Here is a 24,868-nt window from a genome sequence, read left to right as displayed (position 1 = left end):
AACTGCATCTTTGCTGTGGTTTGTGAGTATCCCTGCAAAATACCTACACTGAAATTCTCACGCTTTTCTGTTCCAACAGTAAGCTTTCTTATTATTTTTAAGAGTTTAAGAATAAGCCTCTGGATGTTATTAAACCTTCTAAAAGAAGAAACTTTCCATATCAATACAAAGTCGATGACGTTTCTGAAAGCTCAAAATGGAGTTTGTTCTGAATTTCAGACTTGCTGCAAATGTAGGTCTTGATAAGGTCTGTGAATGTTTGTTTAGTCTGGAAATCTTTGGCACTGAAATAAAAATTCCTTGCAGTAAGTGTGACGATAGTACTTACCCTGCCTGTGCATTTCTTGCCTATTTTTCACTACTCCTCTTGTGGTCACTATCTGCAAGACAAATTATAATTTGTTTCTAACTTGGTTTCTCTTGAAAACGTATCTTCTCTCTGTAGTACCACAGGACTGCTTCTTCCTCATACATCATAGTAGACCCCACCGCTCTGTGATCTGCAGTGAAGGACAGCAGTCAAGCAAAGGGTTTATTAATGGTAAGTAGAATGCTGACACCTGCGTAGTATAGCTGGATTGCATGTCTGCTGTCTCCCGAGGTATTCCTAGGTTAGGTCAACTTAATGTCCACCGACAAATAGCCAGTTTCTTTAGTAAAGGGGTTTGCTGGGGAGTGCCTGAGCCATGCTGTGAGGTGTGAATTACCGCAGGTGCATATCAATTTGACACGAGTGAAAACATCAGTGAGGCATGCAATCTGCCCTACTGCTGTTACACGAGTATAATATATGTTCCTTTACCTACCTTTCCAGTCCATTTTATCAGTTCCCCTTCAGGTTAGCATTGGTGATGGCACTCACCTGGTTTGTTCTTACTGCTAAACACTTATCTAGAGAAGGTGTCACTGAAGATACCTCCACTTCCATAGAAAGCCTTGATTGGATGTAAGCTTAATTCAAAGGCAGGGTATATATTTTCAAATCCAGGATCTATCCTTTTCTAAATTGAGGTATCATTTTTCCACACTTGACTCTGAAGAGAATGCCGATGTACATTTAGCTTCCTTAGAAAAAAAGCAACCAAGCAAGAAGAGGCTTCTGTCTGAGGTCCACCACGGCAGAGTAAATCCCCCACCTCTGTTAAACTAAGTCATAACAGTAGTGTCAATGGAACATCAACTATTGCATTGATTATAGAACAAAGAGCATTATCTCAAAGCTGCAAAACCACTGCTATACGCACACACACACTCTGTACAGAGCAGCTCACATGATGCAGTTTATCACTGCACGATACTGTTATCTGTTAGTAGATGTACATCAGTACCATGGAAATACCATAACTGATGCAGAGTATATTCTGAGATATCAATGTTTTTCTTTTTGGTTTAGAAATATGATGGGGTATGTACATTTGGTCTTCCTGTCTGCCTTCCTCTCAGTTTCCATGACATCCGAAACATGTAAGTAATTATTTAAAAATACTTTCTGATTAGGTTTATTCTGTTGAAATGTGTAGACTGTTCCCAATTTTTTTTTAAACATAAAATTAGCTAGTTTACCTCAAGCCACAAATCACAGCTTAAAAACTGGCTTTATGTGTTTTCTTTGTATATTAAAATGCACTGACTACTGTCCATTTCTGTGACATTAAGTCTAGGTTCTACCTCAGCTCCTAGGCATCTCTGCAAGCAGAAAGAAAAGGGTTTTTCTGAAAGGATTTGAGAGTAGCTGGTGTTCCAGGCCCCAGCTGGGCAAAGTCTCCAAGAGCAGAGTCTCCAAGAGCAGAGTCTCCAATGGCACTGAACAGAACAAATGCATATGCACCCTGATGAACTAGGGACGTAACTGGGAGCTTTGCTCATTAAAAATGCTTTTTAATGTCCTGATTTGGGGGTGTTAACCCACAAGTGCAATGTAACAACAACACTTCCTTGCACATGGGGAATATTCAAAACAGTAAGCTCTTTCTGACCGGTCAGCTCTGCTGGCCCTGCAGTCATGTCTGCCAGTGACACAGCATTATATAGCACTCACATAGTTCTAGTCTCCAGCCGAGCTGCTTATTTGTCTGAAAAATATTGTAAGATATTATCGCTAAATATTTTCCCATATTCTCAGTTTTACAATATGAATGCTAAGTTTCAAATGAATTAGATTTATTAAGAGGCCAAATTCTGCTGAAGAATTTGCCAAGATAATTAGATGTCACTGAGTTTAGATGAAGCCTCTCATTTTCTATGTGTTCCCTCTCCTCTATTTTTCCCTGAAGAAAGCTGTGTTTCCAATGTGTTCCTCTTTCGGAGGGGCAATGCTGCCTTTCCTGATACCCCTGATATGTCCCACTGTCTTTCCAAGGCTCATGGGTAGGAGTGTTTTTAAAATGATGGGGTTGGGGTACTCATACCCGATGTGGCTAATTTAGGCCTGAATTAGTAAGCGAGACAACATATAATGTCAGTGGAGATGTACCACTTCTTTAGAAAGAAACAGAGCAGAAGCCAAGCGTTCACCATGTAGAGACACTCACCACCTTATTTGTGCGCCTACGCCTCTAAAGCCAGGCAGTGGCAATACTCCCACAAAGTGTCATTTTTGATAGAGATTCTCTGTTTTGGTTAGCTATTTGATTACCTGCTCTCATCTTCATGCTCCCTTATCTACTATAGCTCCTCTGCAATCTCCATCTTCGTCCAGTCTCCATCCTTGCTTATTTTCTCATCTTTCAATTCTCCAATATGCAATTTAACTTTCAGATTAGTGTTTCTGTTTTCAGCAGCCAGTTCACTATTCAGGTGCTTGGGCACTTAAATATCTATCAAAATTGCTTGATTCAAGTTTCTCTGGACCAGTTTCAGTATTCAAAAGTAGAAATACATTCAGTTAAAAAAAAAAGTAAAAATTAGTGTCTTACTCCCAACTCCTTCCTCTTTTTTCTTTTGTGTGAGTGTGTGTGGTTTTTCTTCCTATGCTTCTTATTTGTCTCTAATTCCTTTCTGGCATCTTTTAACCTTCCCATCAGATTCTTCCTTTCAGTGTGTTACATTTCTTTTATTTTTTTCACAATTTTGTGAACTCTGCAGAAAAGCTCTTCTGGCTTTTGTCTCTCTTGTTTTTTGATGATCTCATCTACAGGCTTCCTCCTTCTACTAGTTTTTTCTTCAGTGAAAGAAAAAATCCTGTATTTCCTTTTTTTATATTAAAAAGGCAGAGCAAGAGTTCTTTTCTGTTGTATAAGTAAATATTAATTATACTGAAGTAAGGAAGCTAATGTAATAGTACAGCATTAAAGACAGTGCTTTTCTTTGTGTTTAAATTCCTGTTTTGAATAAAACCAGGATTTCAAGCAAAGATTTGCATAAGAACTTCATTTCAAGAAATTACTGATTTTCAATTAAAACCTCATATTTTTTAGTGTATCTCTGGTTTGAATCTAGGGTTGTGGTTTTTTTTTTTTCTGTCCCACACATTAATTATTATTTTTGCAAACAAATGGCTCCATAACTCAAGGTAAAAAATTTTTTTCTTGAAAAAAATTCAATGAGAATAAGTTTGCTATATATAACCTCTGAAAACTCAAGGAAGGTAGTTAGAGGCACATGACTGGCCTACTGACCCAGGAATGGCAAGGTCTCCTCTGTCTCAGGGGAGCTAAGTTTTAATTAATCTGAGATTTTTATCTTTTGTTCATTTACAGTTGATGCAATGGAAGGTGAGGCTTTAGTTATAAAATGTCCCCCATGGAGTTCATCTGTGAAAGTCACCTGGCATCACACGGCTAGTAACAACATAATTCCTGCAGAAGAAGAGGGATCACGAATATTTTCCTTAAACAGATTTCTTTGGTTTCTGCCGACTTCTAGAGAGGATTCTGGAAACTACACTTGTGTTATACATTTGTAAGTGCAACATTGAAAAGTGAAAGGCATAAGACTGGGAAAAAATACACGTTTTAATAATACAGTCTAATTATTTTCTGTGGAAATGATGCCATTTTTTCGTGATGTACACCAATCCATGTAACTTTTCATTCTGCAATTGCTATTTTTATGACAGGTTGTTAAATATCAATCTGTGACTGAACTACAATAACCATCCATTTGTCTATAAAAACCAAAACTCACATTTGTTACAAGTATTTAATATATTCCATATAAAAATGCTATCATTGACATACCTTTATTCCATTTTTAAAGTTCAAATAATCGCACGAAGTCGTTCAACATGAGTGTGCAGGTGCATCCATATAAGCAAGGAGTGTGTTTCCCAAGTCAGATTCGTTACCCAAATGACACTGGAAGAGGAAAAATTGTTTGTCCGACAATTGACAATTATAAGAATGCTACTATCATCCAGTGGTATAAGGTAAATAAAACCCTGACAGTGCCAGTTGTAGATCAGATTACTGTGAGAAATTATTTGCAGCCAAATAAAGAAAGTTTTCTTTTCTAGGATTGCAAACCTCTTCAGGGAGAGAGATACTTCAAGGGAGAAAAATATATTTTTATTAACAACCCAAGAAAGAAAGATGATGGTTATTATACTTGTCAATTTATCTACACTCATAAAGGAAATGTGTTTAATGTATCAGCAACAAGGATTTTCATAAGTAAGGGTAAGACAGTCATTTTGTAGCTTGCTAAGATAAGAAAGACGAGGTCTACTTGAAGCAAAGGAAGCTCCTTTCACACGTTAAAGAAAAAAAGACTTTCTGTTGGTTTGTTTTATGTTCTTAATGAAACTTTAGATTAGCTTTTCTTACATGAATTTTGTGGATGAAGATCCAACTGGAGCAAGATGGGGGTAAATTCAGACCTGGTCGCATTCAGTTTTTTTGCTAAAAGTCTCTGACGACTCCGGTTACATACTGTGATTGGTAGAGCTGACTGGTAGCCCTCATTTCTGAAATGAAGGGTCTCCTCAGTGGGATGCCACACAGCTCTGCTTTCTATTTGTTTGAGGGGAGAAGGATTTGTAGCTAGTGAGGATCATCTAATGGTCATTGGCTCACTGATGTGTAGATGGCCTACAACTCGATACCTTCTGGTCCATGTTGATTATCTAGCACTCATGTGATAGTAGGGCTGGAAAAACTTTTAGATTTGTTTTGAATGAGACAAAATGAGTCATAGATAGAGAGAAAGAAACAGAAAATGAGTGGAGCTCAGTGATTACTGTGTCTTTGTTATTTTGAATGCAGCCAACGTGGCTGAGATGTGTGGACTTTGAGGTGCCTCTAGGATGCAATCTCCTCAGGGAGGCTTTGTATTTGGGTGGTGGTCAGGGGAAGAGCATGCAGTAATTAGCAGTTCCAGACTGTATTGACTTGAAAGACTTCAAAATGTGTCTTCAGTTCTGCAATCAGATCAGTAGAAAAACAGTCAGAAGGGTTGTTGGGGGTTTGGGGACAGGGCGGGGGGGGGGGGGGGCGGGGGGGAAGGCTTGGGTTTGTTTTTTTGTTTGGGTTTTTTTCCCAAAAATAGCTAATGTTAATTTGCTGACTGACATCATGTCTTTTTGCTGTTGGGAGGCACCCAGCTTTTTGGGCAGAATGCAGATTTGGAGTGTAGGAGCCTCGATTCCAGTTTTTGCTGCTGTGCCCAGATCCTAGTGATGGAGTTTGTTCCGATTGTTCTGAGCTGGACAGAAGACAGATTTGAGCTGAGACCTTGTACAGTAGCTTAGGAGGTGGTGTGCCTTTCCTCCCCCTCTTCCCTGTAGTACCCTGTTGGTCTACATGACACTTCTCTGCCTAGCACTTAATTTTTGTTTGAGTGTACTTCCATCAAAACTTCTCTAACTGGTCAGGACTATTGTTGTGTCTGTGTTATAATGAAAATTTCTGGGTTTTATTTGGCACAAAGGCATCCAAATTTATAAAAGCCTCTGTTACATCCAGGCAGATTACTTCATTTCAAAATTAATCTGATTTTTTCTTTTGAAATCATTGCAGAAAGAAGGGATGTGAAATCTGATCAGGGTCTGTCATGTTTGCTCCAGTCTTTACTAAATTCAAAGTACTTAATGACAACTTCTTTGATTTTTTATCAGCCCTTAAAATTAGTATGCTGATGAGTGGAGCTGTTATGTTTTGATAATATTGGCTTATGATGTACATTCCTGTTGCCTTGCAGATCCACACTGACCCAGAGGACCTTCTGCCTCTGAATGCTGGCAGCTAAGAACTTTTAGCATAGTCAGCTAGCTAGGAAGTTACTGACTTTCTCCTGACTTCTTTTTTACCAGATCCAGCTAATGAAAATAGAAACAGTTAGGATGGGTAAAGAGAATTGCTTTTCTGGCAGCCTGGGAAGCAGGGTTTTAAATGAGTTTCTGCATATTTTTTAGGGAAATATGGTTATGGGTTTCACAGAGGTGCCTTGAGATGGAAAAGCTTAATAAGGGAAAGGATAGCAAGCAAAGTATTCAAAGTGGGAAATATGAGACAGTATAAAGGGCAAAAAAAGAAGAAAAATGCACCAAGGAAAAAAAAATCTTTAAGATCTGAATACGTAATTCAAGTCAAGCAGCTGGATATAGTTTGGACCTGTCCATAACAATTATTAGCGGGGATGGAAAATAAATATGTCAAAGGAAAAGCAGTATTCCTTGTAAAAGGTAATGATAAGGGATGCTCAATGTCATGGCAGACTGGTGTAATGGGAAGCAGTTGGGGGCAGCAACAGTGCACAGACAGCGGAGAGAGAGGCCTGGGAACCAGACATGCTCGGCTGTCAGGCTGCAGGGATGGGGGAAACAGAGGGGAACATGGGCTGGCAGCGTGGGCTAGAGGGTCCCCAGTTCAAATACTGCGTGAAAGTATATATTCGTTATTTCATATCATGGATATGAGTAATTTCTCAAATGTCTGAAGAAATTTCTTTATCTCTTTTTAAAACCAAAATAAGCAACTGTGAAAACGCACAAACCTATAACCGCGTTTGCTTTTTTTCCCACTCAGTGGCTAAAACAGTACTTGAGAAACTAAAAATTTTCCTTGCTCTTTATGTGCAAAGGTAAAAATTAAATAAATGGGGAGAAAATACTTAAACTATGAACATGTACAGACTCCCCAGGAATATTTGGTCATAGGAATGAAATCGGATGATCCCAACAGACATGTGAAACACTGTTGTAGTGTCAGTTTGCAATTCTGCTTTGGGATCTTAAAATATTAACTGTACAGATTATAATCATTATCTTACAAAATGCTTTTTCACAACTTTCTAATATGTGCTTTCTTTCCCTTCTTAATTTCTAAAGCAAAACATTCGCCTCTACCTCCTCAAATTTTATTTCCAAAAGACAAAGATGTAATAGAAGTGGAGCTTGGTAAGTATGGACTTTAAATTTTTTTTAAATTAACATTTTGTGATGGCCTAGCGAACATGGGGATCTTCAAGGAGATTTAATGATGGAATTTTTCATTACATTTTTGCACCATAATGTTTACCAGATTTAATTCACCTCGGGCACAGTGATATGATATTAGATATAACTGATGGATTATTTAGGTATTAAGCAGCAATTTAAAGGGATTTAAAGAACCCATTCTACCCTTACTGGGATAGACTAGGATTACTCACACGGTCAATTATTACATCTCAGCTGAAGGGGTGACAGCTTCCATCCACTTCAAAGAGGGCTTTAGCTAAATCCCTTGAAACTGCTTGATGGTGCCGCTAAGAGAGAAGGATGGACTGTTCTTGCAACTAGAGATACTCCTTGTTACTTGCGGTTCCAGTCTGGAGACAGTGGCTGTGTCTCTGTTGATGAAGGAAGGAGAGCAAGGGTTGCTGGCCCTGAGGCCATGGAGCACTCCCTGGCTCATGTCCACATTGGCTAGCATTGAGCAGACCTGTCTGGTTGGAAGATACCAAGAAGGCTGAAAGACAGGACCAAGGAGTGAACTTAGAAATAGTAGGTTGGAGAGCCCTTGATGCAGAGCTTGCTCCCTTTCATTTAGGACCATAGATGTTCTCAGTGATTCAGATTTACCCTGCGTAACTTGCAGCATTAGAGCAAGGTGCTTGTGGTAGGAGTGAGAGCCATCTAGGGTTTTTATATAGTCAATGGAGAAAGGTGGAGCTCTCCAGAAAGCGACTGAGCCCATCTGAAACATCAATAGGTAGCCCAGGATACCTGTCTCCCAGGACAGGTGGGATGAACCTGGGCCACTGGGAGAAGGGATCGCAGTTACCACTTCACTGCTTCTGTCCTGCAGCAAGACTGCTGTGGTAGCAGGTACTGCAGGGGCCCTGTCTGAGGTGCCACATACTCAAGAGTTGACATGTTGACTCGCATTCTTGTTCTTTTTTTCCTCTTTCCCCTGGGTTGCTTTGTCACTCAGAATTAGATGATCTGTGCTCCAGGACCACCTTTCTCTAATACGATGGTCAGTCTCTAGTGCTCTGTGGGCTCTGCCCACCCCTCTGGGACAATAAGTAATCTGGCACTGCTTGCAAGGAGCAAATTTACTTTACATTTAAAAACCATTTGCTGTACTGGATCTATTGTCTCCTATTTGCAAAACTGAAGGGATATCTCCATGCTTCCTGATACCAATTCAGGATGTAAGTCATAAGATCTGTTAATCTTAGATAAGCCCTGCTTAGATGCCGATTTACATGGAACTAAAAGTGTTTGAATTATACTTTCTTTCAGTGCAACAGTGACTCTTACTTTGGAATAAATATTTCCTAATGACAAATACTTAATAAGTAATTTCCTGTTTTAGTTTTGCTTGGACTGGTTTACTTTACTTTTTTCCAGATTGAATAAAGTCCAAGATAAGAGTCTGCACACAAGACTTAGGCAAAATAATATCTACTGAAATTAACTTATGTTATTTCCATGTACATTTGAGTGTAAACCAGCATTTACTTTCCATGTTTCTCAATAGTTGATTACATGGGTTAAACATCACAAGTAAAGTCTACATTGCCTTCATCATAACAAATATAAATAATTCCTTTTGTAATCCTCGGTGTTGTATTAGATCATTTGTTAAAATCTCCTTTTACTATTTCTTTTTGAGTTTCTTGTATGCATAATTTTCTCAGCAGAAAAATATGTCAAAATTGTTAAGACAAAACTCACAGGTGGTAGAAGATTTGTAGAAAACGATGTTATGAGGGAAATAAAATTATACTTGTTTTTCGTCAAGGAATGTTTACATTTCTCTGTATCTTGATCAGGTGCTGCTTTGTCTCTGAAATGTCAAGCCCGCCTGGGGATTAAGAAACAGCGGATGGCTGTTGTCACATGGGATGTGGATAACATCCCGGTGAAAAACTTAGATTTTTCAAGATTTCATGAAAAAACTCATTCGTAAGTACATATAACACAGAATAATCTTTCTTCTATGCAAACTGTGCCTAGTCATTAAAGCCAATGGTACCAGCTCTTTCTCTCTCTTAGTTTTGAAGGACGTGGGCAAGAATATTACAGAGAGACAACTTTGCATATTACTGAAATAAAAAAGGAGGATCTGCAGGCAAATTTCACATGTGTAGCAGTGAACGAAATGCACAACACAAAGGCCACGGTGATGTTACAACTCAAAGCGCAATGTGAGGGTAGGTTTTTTTTGTTTTGTCTTACACTTTGCACTCGGTTTGAAATATGTTGGTGATTTTATTTTATTATTTGTTTCTGTCAGTAAGAAAGCGTCTGCTACTAAGGCGAAAAACTGCCCCGCTTCCTCCCTACATATTCAAGCCAGTGGCAAAATTCTCATGGCTTCATGACCTTGGGGTAAATTGTGCTGGGGAAGGGCATTACTCAAATGGTATCAGTGAGAGACTAAGTATGCAGAGCAGGACAGTGTATCAGTCCTGTGGTAAGAATAAAGTGTTTCTAGGATACTTCTGCTCAGTGACAAATTCCCCTTGCCCTGAAGGCATGCAGCGCACTTGGATTTGAAGCACACTGGTATAGTGCAGTCTGCTCTACAAGATACTCAAGCTGCGGAGGATCCTCTGCAGATGAGAGCTAGGCAAGGAACTGACTTCTCCTTTGGTCATCAGTGTTACAATGCATTGTGAGGAGCAGAGATTCATTTTCTTTTGAGAATCAAACTGTTGTTTCTACTGCAGAACCATGGCAGAAAACAGGCAAACTTTAAAAGCAAGAGTTTCAGCTGCCAGTTTACCAGTTTGCTTGCCTTTCCTCCCATACCACATCCACTGCAGTGCCTTGTTTTTTGACTGAATGTTAAGTGGTGACTAACTTCTGCGATGTCTGGCTTTATCCTCTCTCCCTCTGAGTGCCACTGTGTGCCACACAGAGGTGTGAATAACACTTCGAAGCCTTTCCCTTGGTTTCGTTTTTAAATTCATGATTCTAGTAATTTCTGCCAGAGAAGGAAAATTGAGGTCAGTCAATGGTGGGGACTGGGATGGTCTTTAGCTCCTGTGGGAATTTTTTTTTATAGGGATAGCTGGATCCATGAGAAAGCACTGTCACCAGCACCACTGAGTTTGATTCTTATGGCAGAAAATGTTATTGTGTCTGTGAAGGCACAACAAGAAGCTGCGGTCAATGGTTTTCCTCCTTATCCCTTCGGATATGCTGAACCACTAAGGATCTTGAGAAGAAATGTTAAGGTCTTCAACAGGGATTAGTTTTCTATAAGAGAATGCTGGAAAGAGTAAAATCAAGTGTATTGTGGTCACAGGGTGTGCACAGCTCCGTGTTCTGCAGTATTCTTGACTGTTCATAACTTCCTACAGGATTATGGATTCAAAGCATAGACCTATTTCCTTGCCATAGCCTAGACTAGAAGGGATATAGGTAAATTATAAAAGACGATGGGTCATCATCCAGCAGGACAGCACCGATTCCCCCCAGAGGAAGGTGGCAGGAGATGTTTTGGTTGGATGAGTGCAAGCATAGCATCACTCAGGAAGCTGAAAACACATCAGCTCTGCACTGAATTATCTGAGTATGGGAACATACTTGCAGAGAGAGAGAAGGGAACAGTAACAGTTCCTGCTTGCTCTAGTTCAGGCGATACAAGGCACCATATTACAAACTACATGAAGGAAAGAGTGTATTTTATATTCTGTATTCATCAAGTGATTCATTTGATCTGATTTCTGTTGTAGACAATTCTTATTTTGTTTTTTATCCATAGGTCTTCAGTAAATGTTCATGAAAAGTCTTGACTGTGACCCTGCTTTGCTGCTGCCTGTTTGTGTGGATGTCTGTCCCCTTCTCCTTGTTGCTGCTATTGTCAAGATGCCTGCTTCTGCTACTCAGCACTGTTGGTGTAAGCAATGCTATGTCCAGAAATGGTTGTGCTCTGCCTTAGTTTTCTTCACTCGCTCCTCACACAGCTGAGCAATATTGATGCTAAAACAATGACAGCTTGCCTCTGAGCACAATAAAAATGCTGTAGGGTTTTCTTGTGCCTCACATCTTGTAAATGTGTAATAAAAATGTGTACTCCTTTTTTGTGGTTGGTTTTTTTGTTTATTTTTAATGGAAAAAAACTGTTTGTTTTTTTTTTTTTTTTAAATATGTGATTGTTCCTTAGTGTTTCCCACAGCACAAATTGTGCTGCTAGCTATTATCTTGTTAATGTGCTTTTTACACAAGTTCCTGCTCTGCATTCTGACTTTATTTTCAGGGCATTCAGTATGGGTTACATTATCATTATTTGTAGCACAGATCTGTGATAGGAAGTAAGAGATGAATAGGTGTTGTGCCACTTACTACTCAAATCAGTCAATTTTGGGGGTGTTTAATGAACTAGAGAAATGGTGTTTAGCTGCACAGGCGACAGATTAAGGAAGGAAGCAAAGATGCGGTAAGCAATTGCATTGGAGTTGCTGTTCAGTTTTACAACAATAGTCTTTGTCTTCAAAAACCTGCTGAATGAATGATTTGGCTCACCACATGGAAATTTTCAATGGGAACCAGGAATTAAATCTATTTTTCTGAGTCATAATCAAATATTTAAGTCCCAGTTCACTGTTGACAATATCATTATGATTAACCCTAGCAATTTACTTTGGTAACAATTGCAATCCACATAAGAATAAAAAATTGCCAGAGAGGAGTGACGAGAAAAGGAGGAGTTTCTTTCACAGTCAAGAGTGGTGAAAGCTGTTTGGTTTTGTCTCCATGGAAAACAAAAATACTCCCTTAATACTGCCAGGAATGGATGTCATTGGCAAAGCTGCTTGATATTTCACAGAGAAAAAAGTATATTTTGCAGTTTAGGATATATGCTGTGCACATATATACGTATTCACATATGTGTGTGAAGACAAGTGCTGTGTTGTGAAAAAAGCGTCTGTCTCAACTGTCTGTCCCAAGTGTCTGTCCCAAGTGTCTTTTTACTTATCTTTTTAAATAGGAAATAAATGCCGCTAAGAGAAGCTGATCAGCTCTTTAGAAATGAGCTACATGACCTAAGTACCTCAGTTATCGGGAGTAATGCAATGCAGTCAGCTCCTTTTGGTGTGATTTGGTGGTATCCAGACTACGCACACTGTGTCTTTCAGACACAGAGAAATCAGGCAAATTCTTTCTTTGTTTTAACAGAAGAATTTAATGAGAATTTGGCTATGACTTTTGACAGTCTCTGCAGCTATGTTCTTGCCTCCATTACGAGGTGCTAATGTCCCTGCCATCTTTCAGCTGCTGCGACTGTTATATTCAGAGGTTGCTTTTCCTCCTGCTGAGGAAGATCTCTGTTTTTTTCTCCTCCACGCCCTGCCTAGTCTTTAATCACCCCCAGTCAATATGGAACCCATCCTTCCACACTATTTCCCATCCTTTCTCTCCCCTCTTTGCCTGAAGCTGTTTGGTATCTTCTGACTCCTTCATCAACACTTGTTTGTAAGCACATTCTTCATGTCTTATAATACCTCTTTACAGAAAATACAGGCTGTCTCATTTCCTCCAGATCTTTCAGTCCTATATCTCCGTTTTTAATTCCAGAGATGGTGATCATCCCACATCTTACATTCCATCTCTGCCACAAGACATGTCCTCTCGTGCGCTCTGAGATCATCTGCGTAAGTTGTTGTGTGGTGTGCCTCTGGTTGCTGTGAGGCTAAGGAGTTTGCGACAACTTTTAATTCCCTTTTCTTCCACCTTTCCTGACAAAGATGTAGCTCGTCTTGCTGGACACCTGGCAAGAGACAGCGACTCTGCCTGCCAGACTACTCCCAGTTGCCCTCCACAGCTGCTTGGTATCTCTCACGCTAGAAGATGCCACCTCTCAAGAATGAGAAAACTAATTGGCTACACTGCTCACACCGGTTCAGCTCATTGATAACTGCAGTGGATCAATGCTCACAAAAGTAGCTCTGCTGGCAGAGGCAGGGAAGCTGTTAGCTCCTGAGACACAGGCAATGAAAAGTAATTGGAGAAACACTGAAAGTGTTAACTCCTACCAGCAGAGCTGGGTCAGGACAGGAACATCCCCTCAGCATCCCCTTTAACCCATCTGCTAGGGAATACATGGGCTGTCTGAATACCTTCCAAGTCCTTCCCTTTTTATTAATACATAAGTTGCCACTGGCTTTTAGTTCCTCACCTTGATTCAGGGCTGGTTAAATATCTGGAGGTGGCTTTTCATCTGTCTGACCCACAAGCATCATCTTGTTTCTCCCAGAGCATTCCTAAATTCTCATTCACAAAGAAGTATAAGGTGCCCAGAGGACCACAAATCTTTCTGGTGTGAACCCTCTTATGTGGAGAATGCCAGAAATTCTGGCCATTCAGAGCAGACATAAAGTTCAGCCCAGAACATCAGCTCTGTTCTTCCTCAAAGATATTTAACTCCGAACCTAACCTTTTGGCTCATCTTTTGTAGACAGATGTGGACAGGAATTCCAGACCCAGATCTCTGCCTTTGCTGTCTTTACTTACACATTTCCACTTTAGAAGCCAGAGAAGTTACAAAAAAATGCTATTCTTCGGAAGTTTGTCAGGAAATCCTTCAAATGTTGCTTTCTGACTTGTTTTCTCTGGCCTCTCCAATGTTGTTTCTTGAGAGCTGATAGTTCTGTATTCCCGTTGCTCTTGAATATAAATAAATAGTATTAGAAGACAGTCTACTCATGAACTCTCTGCTGCTAAATGATGCAGCAAAGTCAAACGGAACAGCAGGATCTGTTCAACCTTGTTCAGGGCCTCCAAAAGTGGCTTCTGGCCCTTGCCCCCATTGTGCTGAAGATAGCTGATTTATTCCAGAGAAATGAGAGGCTGAGTCAGCCTTGCTAGGAACAGAACCTGCTCTTCCAGGAAGACCCTGAGGTATTCTTGTCTGACGCTTTGCAAGCTGTATAAGCACAGGAAATCTATCACTTCTTTTCCAGCCTTGGTCTAATCAGTGCAAACCCAAATGTAAACAGCATTTTTTAGGTTCATAATTGCAGAAGCTGTTGTCGGAACCTGTTCCTTTTCTACATGTTTTATAGATACTTAATGCATTACAACAGTATTTGTAATGTCGTGGTGAGCACACTCTCAACAAATGAAGCAATAAGAAATAGTGGCAATCTCTGATCCTTGGGTCATCCTCACCAGGTAGTGGAACAGGTTTTCTGATTTTATCTCCATGTGTGTATTGATCAGGAAAATGGACCAAATCATAAAATTTGAAGGGGTCCACAAGGACAAAGTTCCTTCATGGGCATCACGTAACACTGTTAAAGCTACAAAATGGCCAAAATTCACTATAAAAAAACCTGGTTGTTTTCTTGCCCACTTCAATCTTATTGGAAGGTGGCTTCCCCAGATCTCCTAGTTCTGGTGAGGTATGCTTCATCCCATGCCTGATGTTTCCATCTCTCTTTAAATGGCAAAGAAGAAAACAGGAGGAGTGTGAAAATCATGTCAAATTTACCTTGCATCCTACCAGAGGAAAGGAAAAACATACTTGTAAACTCTTTATTTACGTACATTTTCAGTGGAATTTCTCAGGCAGTAATATTTTTAGGTTGCCTCTGTCAGTACTATTCAATACACTGCCTTATTCAACATCTCCTGCAGAAGCCAGGGAACCTGCAAATTTCAGTACAAGAGACTCTTCACTGCTAAATATTTTATCTTATTTCATTCACTTAATGCCAAGTCCAAGTGAAAGCTCTGAAATTGCTCCTTGGTGGTGGTCAGCACCTTCACCTGGTAGCATACTTACTGCCTGCATACAATCTGCAGCATTTTCCAACCTGTCTTGCTGGCTCTTCAGCCTGCTGTAAGATGCACCTCCTCAAGTGCTGGTGAATGGCCTGATGCTGCAGCCACATGTCTTGTGTGTCTTTTGCAGGCAGAGGGAGGAAAAGCCCTGCATGCCTGATCCCTGCTCTGAATGCACAAGGCTTGACCAGGTGGAGTTTCTACCAGTACATATAATCACCCTGCATGGGTTGAGATGCTGTGAAGGGTCTTTACAGTGAGGATGCCAGAACTGACTTCCATGTTTGTATCAAATGCTTGTATTTAAATTTATATGTGGTCAACATTCAAAGGACTATTTCTTTCCTCAGCTAAGATAATTCTGAAATTGCAGCATACCTCATATCTCATTGTAACATTGAAAAGATACATGCTTCTAGTGATATTCCAAGTCAGGGCATTGCACCTGGCAACTATTATATTTGCTATATCATAGTGAAATAAAAATAGATGTACCCTTTTATGCAGTTGTGATGCACAATCTGTGCAATTGTGATGTACAATTTTCCCGTGCATTTCTTTGGGGGTAAAAGTCCATCACCCAGTCCGACACCTCTCGGGGTATATTTTTTAATTCAAATTATTTCAGTGATCTGAATCACAGAAAAGTCCCCCAAACGGTTATATTATTGCAACTATAGGGTGACGAGTTGTCATGCTGGGCAGGAATAATTAGGTAAAGATGGTGCACTGTGAATAGAAATCTCATAATGGGTTTAGTTCTCAAAGAAAACACGTGCATGGAACTGCTCTGAGTGTACATGTTAAAACCAAGTTGAGTAGATATAGGTATCTTTCATTTGCTTAGGAGCAGATTTCTACTATGAGATAGTTGCCGTTAATCTTCTCTCCAAAGGAATAATGAATCCTCTTTGTGTAACTGCTGTATAAAGCCTTTGATATTTTAATTTCAAACTTGGCTATCTGGAATTCATAGTGTCCTGGGTGAATTCAATACGTCCAGGACATAGGTCAAAAGTATCTTCTTCAGCTGTGTGGCTGTAGCAGTCTGTGGATTAATCTTCCATCTTTCTAGTTTGGAGAGAGTACAAAATGACCTTGCTGCTACCTCCCATCGTCTCTTGCTGCAGAAGAACTAGATGCAATCCAGATGGACTTCTGCTCTGTGAATCACAGAACAAGAGGAAAAGTGGGCTGTTACAGAAATGCAGCTATCTGGGTTGTGACAGAAACGTAGCTCTCCCCGAGAAAAGTGATAATCACAATCTTGTCCTAGACTAGCTGCATGCATATGATAGCATAGAGCTGGTGACTGCCATCCTTATAGAATCATAGAATCACAGAATGGTTTGGGTTGGAAGGGACATTTAAAGGTCATCTAGTCCAACCCCCCTGCAGTGAGCAGGGACATCTTCAACTAGATCAGGTTGTTCAAAGCCCCATCCAACCTGACCTTGAATGTTTCCAGGGATGGGGCATCTACCACCTCTCTGGGCAACTTGTTCCAGTGTTTCACCACCTTCATTGTAAAAAAATGTCTTTCTTACATCTAATCTGAATCTATCCTTGATAAGTCTTCATCTCTGAGGTGGAGGTGGTCAGATTCAATAGCTCTTCCATGAGGGAAGCTGGAAATAAAGTGGGTGGCCCCCTTCTTTCTCAATTTTCCTTACTCGTCATTGCTATTTTATGCTTCTTGGCCATCTTCAAAGGAAAAGGCAGGGGAGAACATCGCCTGTCTCCAGCATAGTTTATTTTATTTTTGTGACCAGGACATGTTCTGTTTTCCTGCTTGTTTTGTGTACTTTGTTCTTCTTCTGCAGATTCCATTATTTGTACATGTTTCTCTACTCTGTTCGTGCAACTATGCCAGAAGCCTCCGCTTGTCCTTTTGTGGACACTTATGGTTGTCATGCGTAGGCTTAGATGCCTTACAAAATGCTTGAACATTGTTGCTGGTTGTGTTATTAACAGTTTTACAATGTTACAAAATACTTAAACATCATCATCAGCTGTGGTATTTAGTGTAGGTAGGTCTGGATTCAACAGAAGTAAGTATTAATTGCATACTGCTTAGTATGCTTCTAATTTAGAGGTCTCTGTGTTGGCTACACCAGCTGGGAAAAGACAGAGCTTTCTTGTCTCTGTTGTGAGCTCCTTAAAGCTGTGACAGCAGTAAGGATATGAGAGGCGGAGGCTTCAGCGCACAGGTTAACTTCTCTACAGCTAACAATATATTCCTCTTCTTTGCAGCGGGTCTTCCTAACGTCCTCTTGACTGTGGGATCTCTGGTTCTGCTAGTTGCAATAGCAGTCTCTATTATACTTTATCAGTCCTTCCAAGTTGATGTTGTCCTATTGTATCGGGAGATATTTCAGCCCTACTCAGCCAAGGATGGTGAGTAAGAATTGAGCAAGAAAGTTATAAAAAATGAAAAAGGCAAATCACATGTATATGGATTTATTTAATAGTTGCTTACTAACTCATATGACACCTGAGCCTGATCCTTCGCTTTCTCATGCCTTCTGAAATAGTTTAGATAAGAGGGGACATACATAGCTCTGGTAGCGCTTTACATTCCCTTGTTTCCTGGCTTCTGTAGTGATGTGTTACATAAAAGAGGGATTCAGTGCTGGTTTCATAATTTTTTTTTGACAAAAATACTTGCCATGAAACATTGAATGACAGTGAAAATCTGATTTACAGTGCTATTAACTGTACTTGTTATGTGGTCTCTAAAGCAAAGGAACCAGCCTGCTGCCTAATGTGTTAACAAGCATGTGTTAGAGCAAAACAGTTTTTATAAGCCAAAGAGAAAGGTACCAATATTGAGGAAGACACTTTTGGGGGGAATACATCCAACTTTAGGGGTGGACTTCAGCTCAAGATTAAGACATCTACATTTAGTTGCATGCAATGAAGGTGCGCACACGCGAGTTTCCATCATAGACATGAAACCTTCAGACCTGGGGCTGGGTTCAGCTGTCTAACCATAAGCAGCTGGTACCCTTGGAGCTCCCTTAGGACTTAAGACAGACCTGGACCCCTCTGCAGTGGCAGCTGAAGGGCAGGCAATGCCTAATGACACTATGTAGTACATGTTTTTAGGTGACCAAATCCTGCTCCTTATCAATAAAATCAACTCAGCCAACTAGGCACTGGGACCTTGTGTCAGTGGTCTAATCATGGGCATCTAGAGTCATTTGGGACAGCCAAAACAATGAACAGATAACACAGATCTGCCAGATGTTGCAGACTTCTGGAGCAGGGTCTGGAGATCAGGTAGAAAGTCTCCAATGGAGAGAGTCCAATGGAGTCTACCATAGGAAGTCTCAAATGGCACTAAATGCCTATGGTTAGGCAACTCAGCTGGGCCCCGGCATTTACGTGAGAGTAACTGAATCACTCTAGAATTCACGAACTGCAATGGCTAGTTCTCCACTGATTGTAGCAGGAGTTTAGACACCTAGCTTTCATGTAAACACCTAAATTTACATTTTTTTAAATCTGAAGCTGACTCCTACCACAGATGTCTACATGGTAGATATCTACAGCTGATCTGGTTACTTATGTTCTCTTCAAAGAAGAAAGAAGTATGCTTTTGGGAGCAGTTTCCACTTAAGTATATTTTATGATGAAATGAATCAGACTCTGGAAATGGCTATTTCTTTTTTATTGTAAGGATGGTCTGGACAAGAACATCAGATAACAACAAAAGAAGGGATATGATCACCTCCACTGGAAAGAAAGAAATGAAACATTTGGATTAGGAAAAAAATGCTATGATGGAAAACATACTTGAGAGAAATGAAGAAAAGAGCAAAAGAAATATTTGACTTTGTACTTGGTTCTGGCTGTAAGACTACTTCCTGAGTAAAGGAGCTTTTCACTCAGAAGTATGATATATCATGGGAATGATGAGTAATTTCTTCAGACGTATGATATGCCATAGGAATGATAAGTAATTTCTTCAGAAGTATGATGTGTCATGGGAATGATAATTAATTTCTTCATGGTGGAAGAATTTAAGTGGAGTGTCTTGTCCTGAAAGACAAATGCTGTTAACAGCCTATTGTATCACTGAAATAACAAATGATGAGCCTCATCTCTATTTCATGCTGATATGCATCGATCAGTTGAATTCTTACTCTATATACTTTGGGATACAGCCTTCACAATACAAAGGCCGGGTTCTCCAAAGTTACAAACACGCAGGGCATCATAACAATTGAGCATGGAAAACACCAAATGTGCACAGTCTCTAATTTCCAAATATGCACCTGATGATATACATTATTCAGATTAGCAGGAACTTCTACTTAGATCTGTTTCAAAGATTGATATTTTTATTTCTCTTCTAGCTTTTGCAATAGACAGCTCTAATTCATATTAACACAATACACTTTCCTCTTGTTTTGCCTTACAGATGGGAAGATATATGATGCATATGTTATCTACCCCAGAAACCACACCAATGAAGCTAATTTTGTGGAATATTTTGTTTACCAAATCATGCCAGATATCCTAGAAAATAAATGTGGATATAAACTGTGTATTTATGGGAGAGATATATATCCTGGAGAAGGTAAGTTTCAGATCAGATAATGCGCAGAATGACTTGTCAAGCTTGAGCAGATTGTGCTTCTAGTCCCTTTTAGGGCTATAGGAGGTCCCCTTATGTTCCTGAGCTGGCTGCTCATCTCCTCAGCAGCTGTGTGTCTGCTCTTCCAGGCAAGGGTGACACAATGGCACTCTGTGCTTGCTGGCATGCTAAGAAAAGCAAGCTACAGGGCAGGGGCACAGATTGTTTATCATCTTCTTGAGTCATGCAGGAAATGTGACCCCAAGAGTGGATCTTTTAAACACACACCTGCTCTTTGGGTAGTGTAACTCTGCACAGCCTTTATCTGGGCAAAGCTACAACCAAACCTTGCATGAGTAGGCCTGCAAGACACGGAAGAGGAGAAAACCACAAACTAATTCGAGGAATTAACGTTGCTGTTATCATTCAGGGTTTTTCAACCTATTCCGAAGATGTCAGAGTCAGAGGAAGTTCAGCTTCTGTTCACTGACATGACCTACTTTCACTTCATACAATTCCCAGTGCTAATGCAGGAGACAGTTGATATTCTTTATTCCTGCTTCCTTGTCTTCCAGAATGGAATCATGTTAATTAATCTGTGCTAATTTCCATACGGACGTGTCAACGCTATCTTTTATGATTGCTGTCATCTGGGTGCTATCTGCTTTCCTTCAGAGCTAACTTGTCTGTGTATTTTGTGCTCTGATTGTTCTGTGGACCAGCTCTTCTCTCCCTGTCAGTAAGCAGGCATGAAGCCAAAGCTGACACATTTTCTGTGACACATTTTCTGTTACACATTTCTGAAATCATCTGCATTGGGCCAGGTGCCGTTCACCTGCCCAGAGCTGGGCTGAGATCTTTGATGTCCTTCTTTTCTGGAGAGCAGCAAAAGTGCTGCCTGGCCTTGAGGAAACCCACTGCAAAAAGAATGTAAAAAAAGCTGCAAGAGTTGCTGAGCTAGATCATTACCAGCATGCCAGATCCAGAACAAGGGACTAACAGTAGCTCAGAAAACTGTCAATCACAAAAATTTATGCCACCTGTTCAGGTGATTAGGGACAGGGCAATATTTTGTTATGGGACACTGCTCTCAAACTGTGGTTTATGGATGGCAATCCTGAAGAAAACTGTGCACAGCATGCAACTGAGGTGAAGACTGGGAGATTAAAAAGGGCTCTGATAAGCTGGCTGAAAACAAGGATGTTTTCACCGTAGAAAGGCATGAATGAATGCCTGTAACCCAGGAGTGATGGGCAGAAGACTCACCGAGCCAACCTTGGACAGTGAGTAACTTTTGTTTGACTTGTTCGGTCTGATTTAATCAAAACTCTAAAAATGTCCTGAGCATTGACCATTGTCCTTCCTTTTCTCTTCTCGCCTACTTCCTCAGCCATCTGCTTTTCTCTTCCTTGTCCACTTTCATGCCCCAAAATGCTTTCACTTGGGTGAAAAAGCTATTCCGAATCTGCCTGCCACTAGGAGCACTTAAAAGTTCTCTGCTTCCATGCAGATGGACTTTACCCATACGCTCCTCACTCTCATTTATCTTCTGATCTTGAGCCTTTTGTTACCAGGTTTCCAAATCTGAAGCCTTACAATTAAAATATGCTAAGCAGAGTAAAACAGGAAATGCCACGGCGAGTTACTGTGATCCTTCCTGAACACGTATCATAGCGTTTGATGAATCATATTTTTGACTGTAAAACTCCATATATTTCCAGAAAAAAAAAAATACAGTGAGGATATAAAATGGAATTATTATTTCAAGACATGTTTATGACTCTTAGTTCCAGAGCAAAGCTTTGTTACTTGAAACTTGTGTTCTTCCAGTAAAAAGGAAAGTTAAACAGAATGATTCAAGGGATAAACAGCACTGCACAGCTGTTGGACTCCTATTATGCTTCCCTGAACTAGCATTCTTTTTGTCTCCCAGTCTTACTGATTAATAGTATTTTCTACAACCTGACAGTTGCCTGAAGAGGTGCAAATGCAAGTATTATCCAGCAAACCAAGAGTTTTCACCAACATCACTTTCTACTCCATTCTTCTCATGGTCTCATTGTCCTGCCAACTGTATTCCTTGCTGCAGAATCTAACCAAACACTGCTGGAGCTGATCTATCTGTAATACATAAAAACATGAACAAATAACAGAGGAATGATCATACTTCACTGGAGCAATGTTCTGTGTAGCCAAGTGTTCTATCTTCAGCAATGGCCATGGGCAAATGACTGCAAAAGACTTTAAGAAAAGGGCAAGCTTATATTATACTTCCGCTAATGTACTCTCCCAGCAGTATGTGGACTTCAGATGCTCGAATCTTTGTGTGTAATAGCTGTCGATGGATTTTTCTTTCACAATATTTTCTGTCACTTTCTGAACTCATATAGACTTCTAACAGTCACAAAACAGGTTGCAATGAATCCTTTGGTTAAAGTATTTGCAGCACGCAGCCCCGTCTTTCCTCTTGCCACAAGTATTGCGTCAGAAATCCAAATGGAGAAGTGAATACCTCCCCAGGTCCATGGTCTTTCAGTCCTGAGCACAATGGACTGCACCTCAAAACTGAGAAAGGTGTTTTTTTATAAGTGTTGTTATTATGGGAACTAAACATATGACAGTAGCTGCTTACCTTAATTTTTCTCGCCTTCCAAAGGATCTGTTCTCCTAGTGTCAGGAAAATTTAATGAAAAAGAAGAAAATAAAAGGAGTTTGAATTGCTGAACATCACAGAAAGCCAACTTATTTTCATAGAATACTCTCAGAGCCAGGAAATAGGACAGAGAAGTCATTGAAAGGGTTCTCTTCCTGACCCAGGAGCTGAAAAAGCTGGGCCTCTCTTGGACTGAGAAGACCCTCGCAATGGGCTGGCAGCTCCCAGCAAAGGAAAAGAGGATGCATATGCAGCTGGCTGATGACATCTGCAAATCAGTGGCTTTGTTAAATAATTGTTACATTGAATTTCCTTAGCTCAGCTCCCACCTCCTTTCCCCTGGCCCAGCATGACATGTTCCCACCAAAACAACCCCAGCTTTCATTCTACAGACCACAGGAAGCTCTTCTAACTGGGATGAGCATTTCACTGTACAGATGTGCATCTGCAGTGTTCCTCCCAAAGACATCACAGCAGGTCATTGAGAAAAGCAGCTCCTGGAGGCTTGATGTGGAGCTTTCCAAGTCACCCCAGAAGTTTCTCCCACAGCATGCTGGCTCTTGAGTTTCCTAGATTCAACACTGCCAGCATCACAGTCCCAGTTGGGGTTGATCAGCTCTCCCTAACACGGCAGTGGGAAAGAGAAACACCTTTAGTCGTGCTGACATATAAATGCCCTGCAAGTCTGGATCCACCCCCTCAGGGCGGATGCCAATGCAATGCACCAGTTATCGTATAAATTAGCGTGCTCCGGAGAATTAACACTCCCTCTGCTGGTAAGTAAGCCTCTTAGAAGTAAGTCACCCAAAAGTCTCTAAATGACTAATTTTCATGGGTCAGTATTGCCAGGATCAGTCCGTAAAGCACTGAACTTGATCAAGCATGACTTCTTACATGGAGACTATTGATCAAGCACAAATTTGATGCAATCCAGATCTACTGACCTGGACCCTAGGCTGTTAGATTAGAAATTCCTAACAATTCCTAAGAGGAGTGAAAATATTAATGTTTCAACCAAAGAAAACATTTGAAAGGAAAGCTTGGCTTTTTTGGGGTTTGGTTTGGTTCTTTTTTTTCAATTTTATCCGGTGCACCCTCCAGAGAGGGATACCCTATCCACCACCCAGGGGACGCGCCTTCTAGCCGTGCAGCCCCAGCCGAAGGGGATTTGAAGAAGGTGCCGCGAACCAACGCAGCCTAAGGGAAGGCCACCCTGACAGAAAAAACACTGACCCTCCAAGTCATGGGGGTTGGGCAGGAGGCCAACTACCTCCTCCCGGAAAAAAAAAAAAAAGTTGCAGAAACGACGAGCATCAGAAATGGCGGGGATGGAGAAAATCAGTAATGAAGTGAGGAGGAGGAGATGGAACTGGATCGGTCATGTCCCGAGGAAAAAAACGACAGAAGACTGCGCTGTGGCCCTTGGGTGTCCAGAGGGAAGAAGAAAGCGGGGTCGTCCAAAAACGACCTGGCGTCGGATGGTGGAGGTTGAGAGGAATGGTGGAGGCTGGAACTCTTGGGAAGCAGCACGGCACGCAGCCGCAGACCGATCGAAGTGGAAGAACGAAGTTCGCGCCTTGTGTGCCTCCTGGCACTGAGAGAATTCAGTTCAGTTTGGTTCTTTTAAGCTCTCTTCCTAATGAATAAACTGTACCAGACTGAAGTGAGACAGAAGTTATTTCTGGTTAAAAACCAATGAAAATTAAGTGCCTAAACACAAAAGATTTTATAAAAGAAATTTCAGGGTCTCATAATTTTCTTTTGCATTCCTAGATACAGCCAGTGCAATTGAGAAGAGGATGCAGAAGAGCAGACGGTTGATCATCCTTCTAACACACCAGCTGATTAATTGTACAGAACCTGCATATGATCAACACATTGCTTTATACAATGCCCTCATTCAAAATGATACAAAGGTGATCCTGCTGGAAATGGAGACAATTGGGACTTACGAGAAGCTTCAGGAATCTCTTCGGTTTATTATTAAGCGGCAAGGTACCATCAAATGGAAAGGGCAGCACACCGTGCACCCACAGTCATCCAATTCTAGGTTCTGGAAACATGTGAGGTACCATATGCCACTGATGCTCAAGTCCTCATACTCAGCTAACGCTGGGTGAACAGCGAGTCTAAGAAAATACTGGTACACTATCAGGATGAACCACATGCCTGCAGCTCCTTTTCCTTTCAGTAGGTACACGATTTTACAGTCTGGAAGTCTGGCTGTATTTTTTAACTTTTTTCAGTCCTTCAATTTAATAATGATGATGTAACCTGATGGAGGAGGTCTGGGGAACTAAGGGAAGTTTTTATAGGTATGGGATTTCTGTAAAGAAATCATTCTAGGCTGTATGCAGAATTTTGCATGTCACAGGAAACAAAATGTGCCTATACTCTTTCTATCTATACTCGTACATATAACTGAAAGTTTTGGTTCTGAATAGCTGAATGTTCTGCAGGTTTGCTTTACCTT

General features: G+C 40.6%; 1 protein-coding gene across 1 annotated transcript; it reads left to right on the top strand.

Moving 5' to 3' along the window:
* Window positions 1-466: 466 nt before the first annotated feature.
* Window positions 467-24,515, top strand: IL1RL1 (interleukin 1 receptor like 1; the record flags this gene model as incomplete). The annotated part of the gene is made up of 11 exons (XM_082303820.1): window positions 467-541; window positions 1,394-1,464; window positions 3,699-3,900; window positions 4,198-4,366; window positions 4,454-4,616; window positions 7,265-7,333; window positions 9,199-9,331; window positions 9,422-9,579; window positions 17,414-17,557; window positions 19,587-19,745; window positions 24,169-24,515. The coding sequence occupies exons 2-11, from the start codon at window positions 1,398-1,400 to the stop codon at window positions 24,513-24,515; spliced, it is 1,611 nt and encodes a 536-aa protein (XP_082159946.1). The 5' UTR covers window positions 467-541; window positions 1,394-1,397.
* Between the last annotated feature and the right edge of the window lie 353 nt (window positions 24,516-24,868).

Source organism: Platalea leucorodia (genome assembly GCF_965183815.1).
Source record: "Platalea leucorodia genome assembly, chromosome: 2".
Classification (NCBI taxonomy): Eukaryota; Metazoa; Chordata; class Aves; order Pelecaniformes; family Threskiornithidae; genus Platalea; species Platalea leucorodia.
This window is presented reverse-complemented; position numbering and strand designations above follow the sequence as displayed.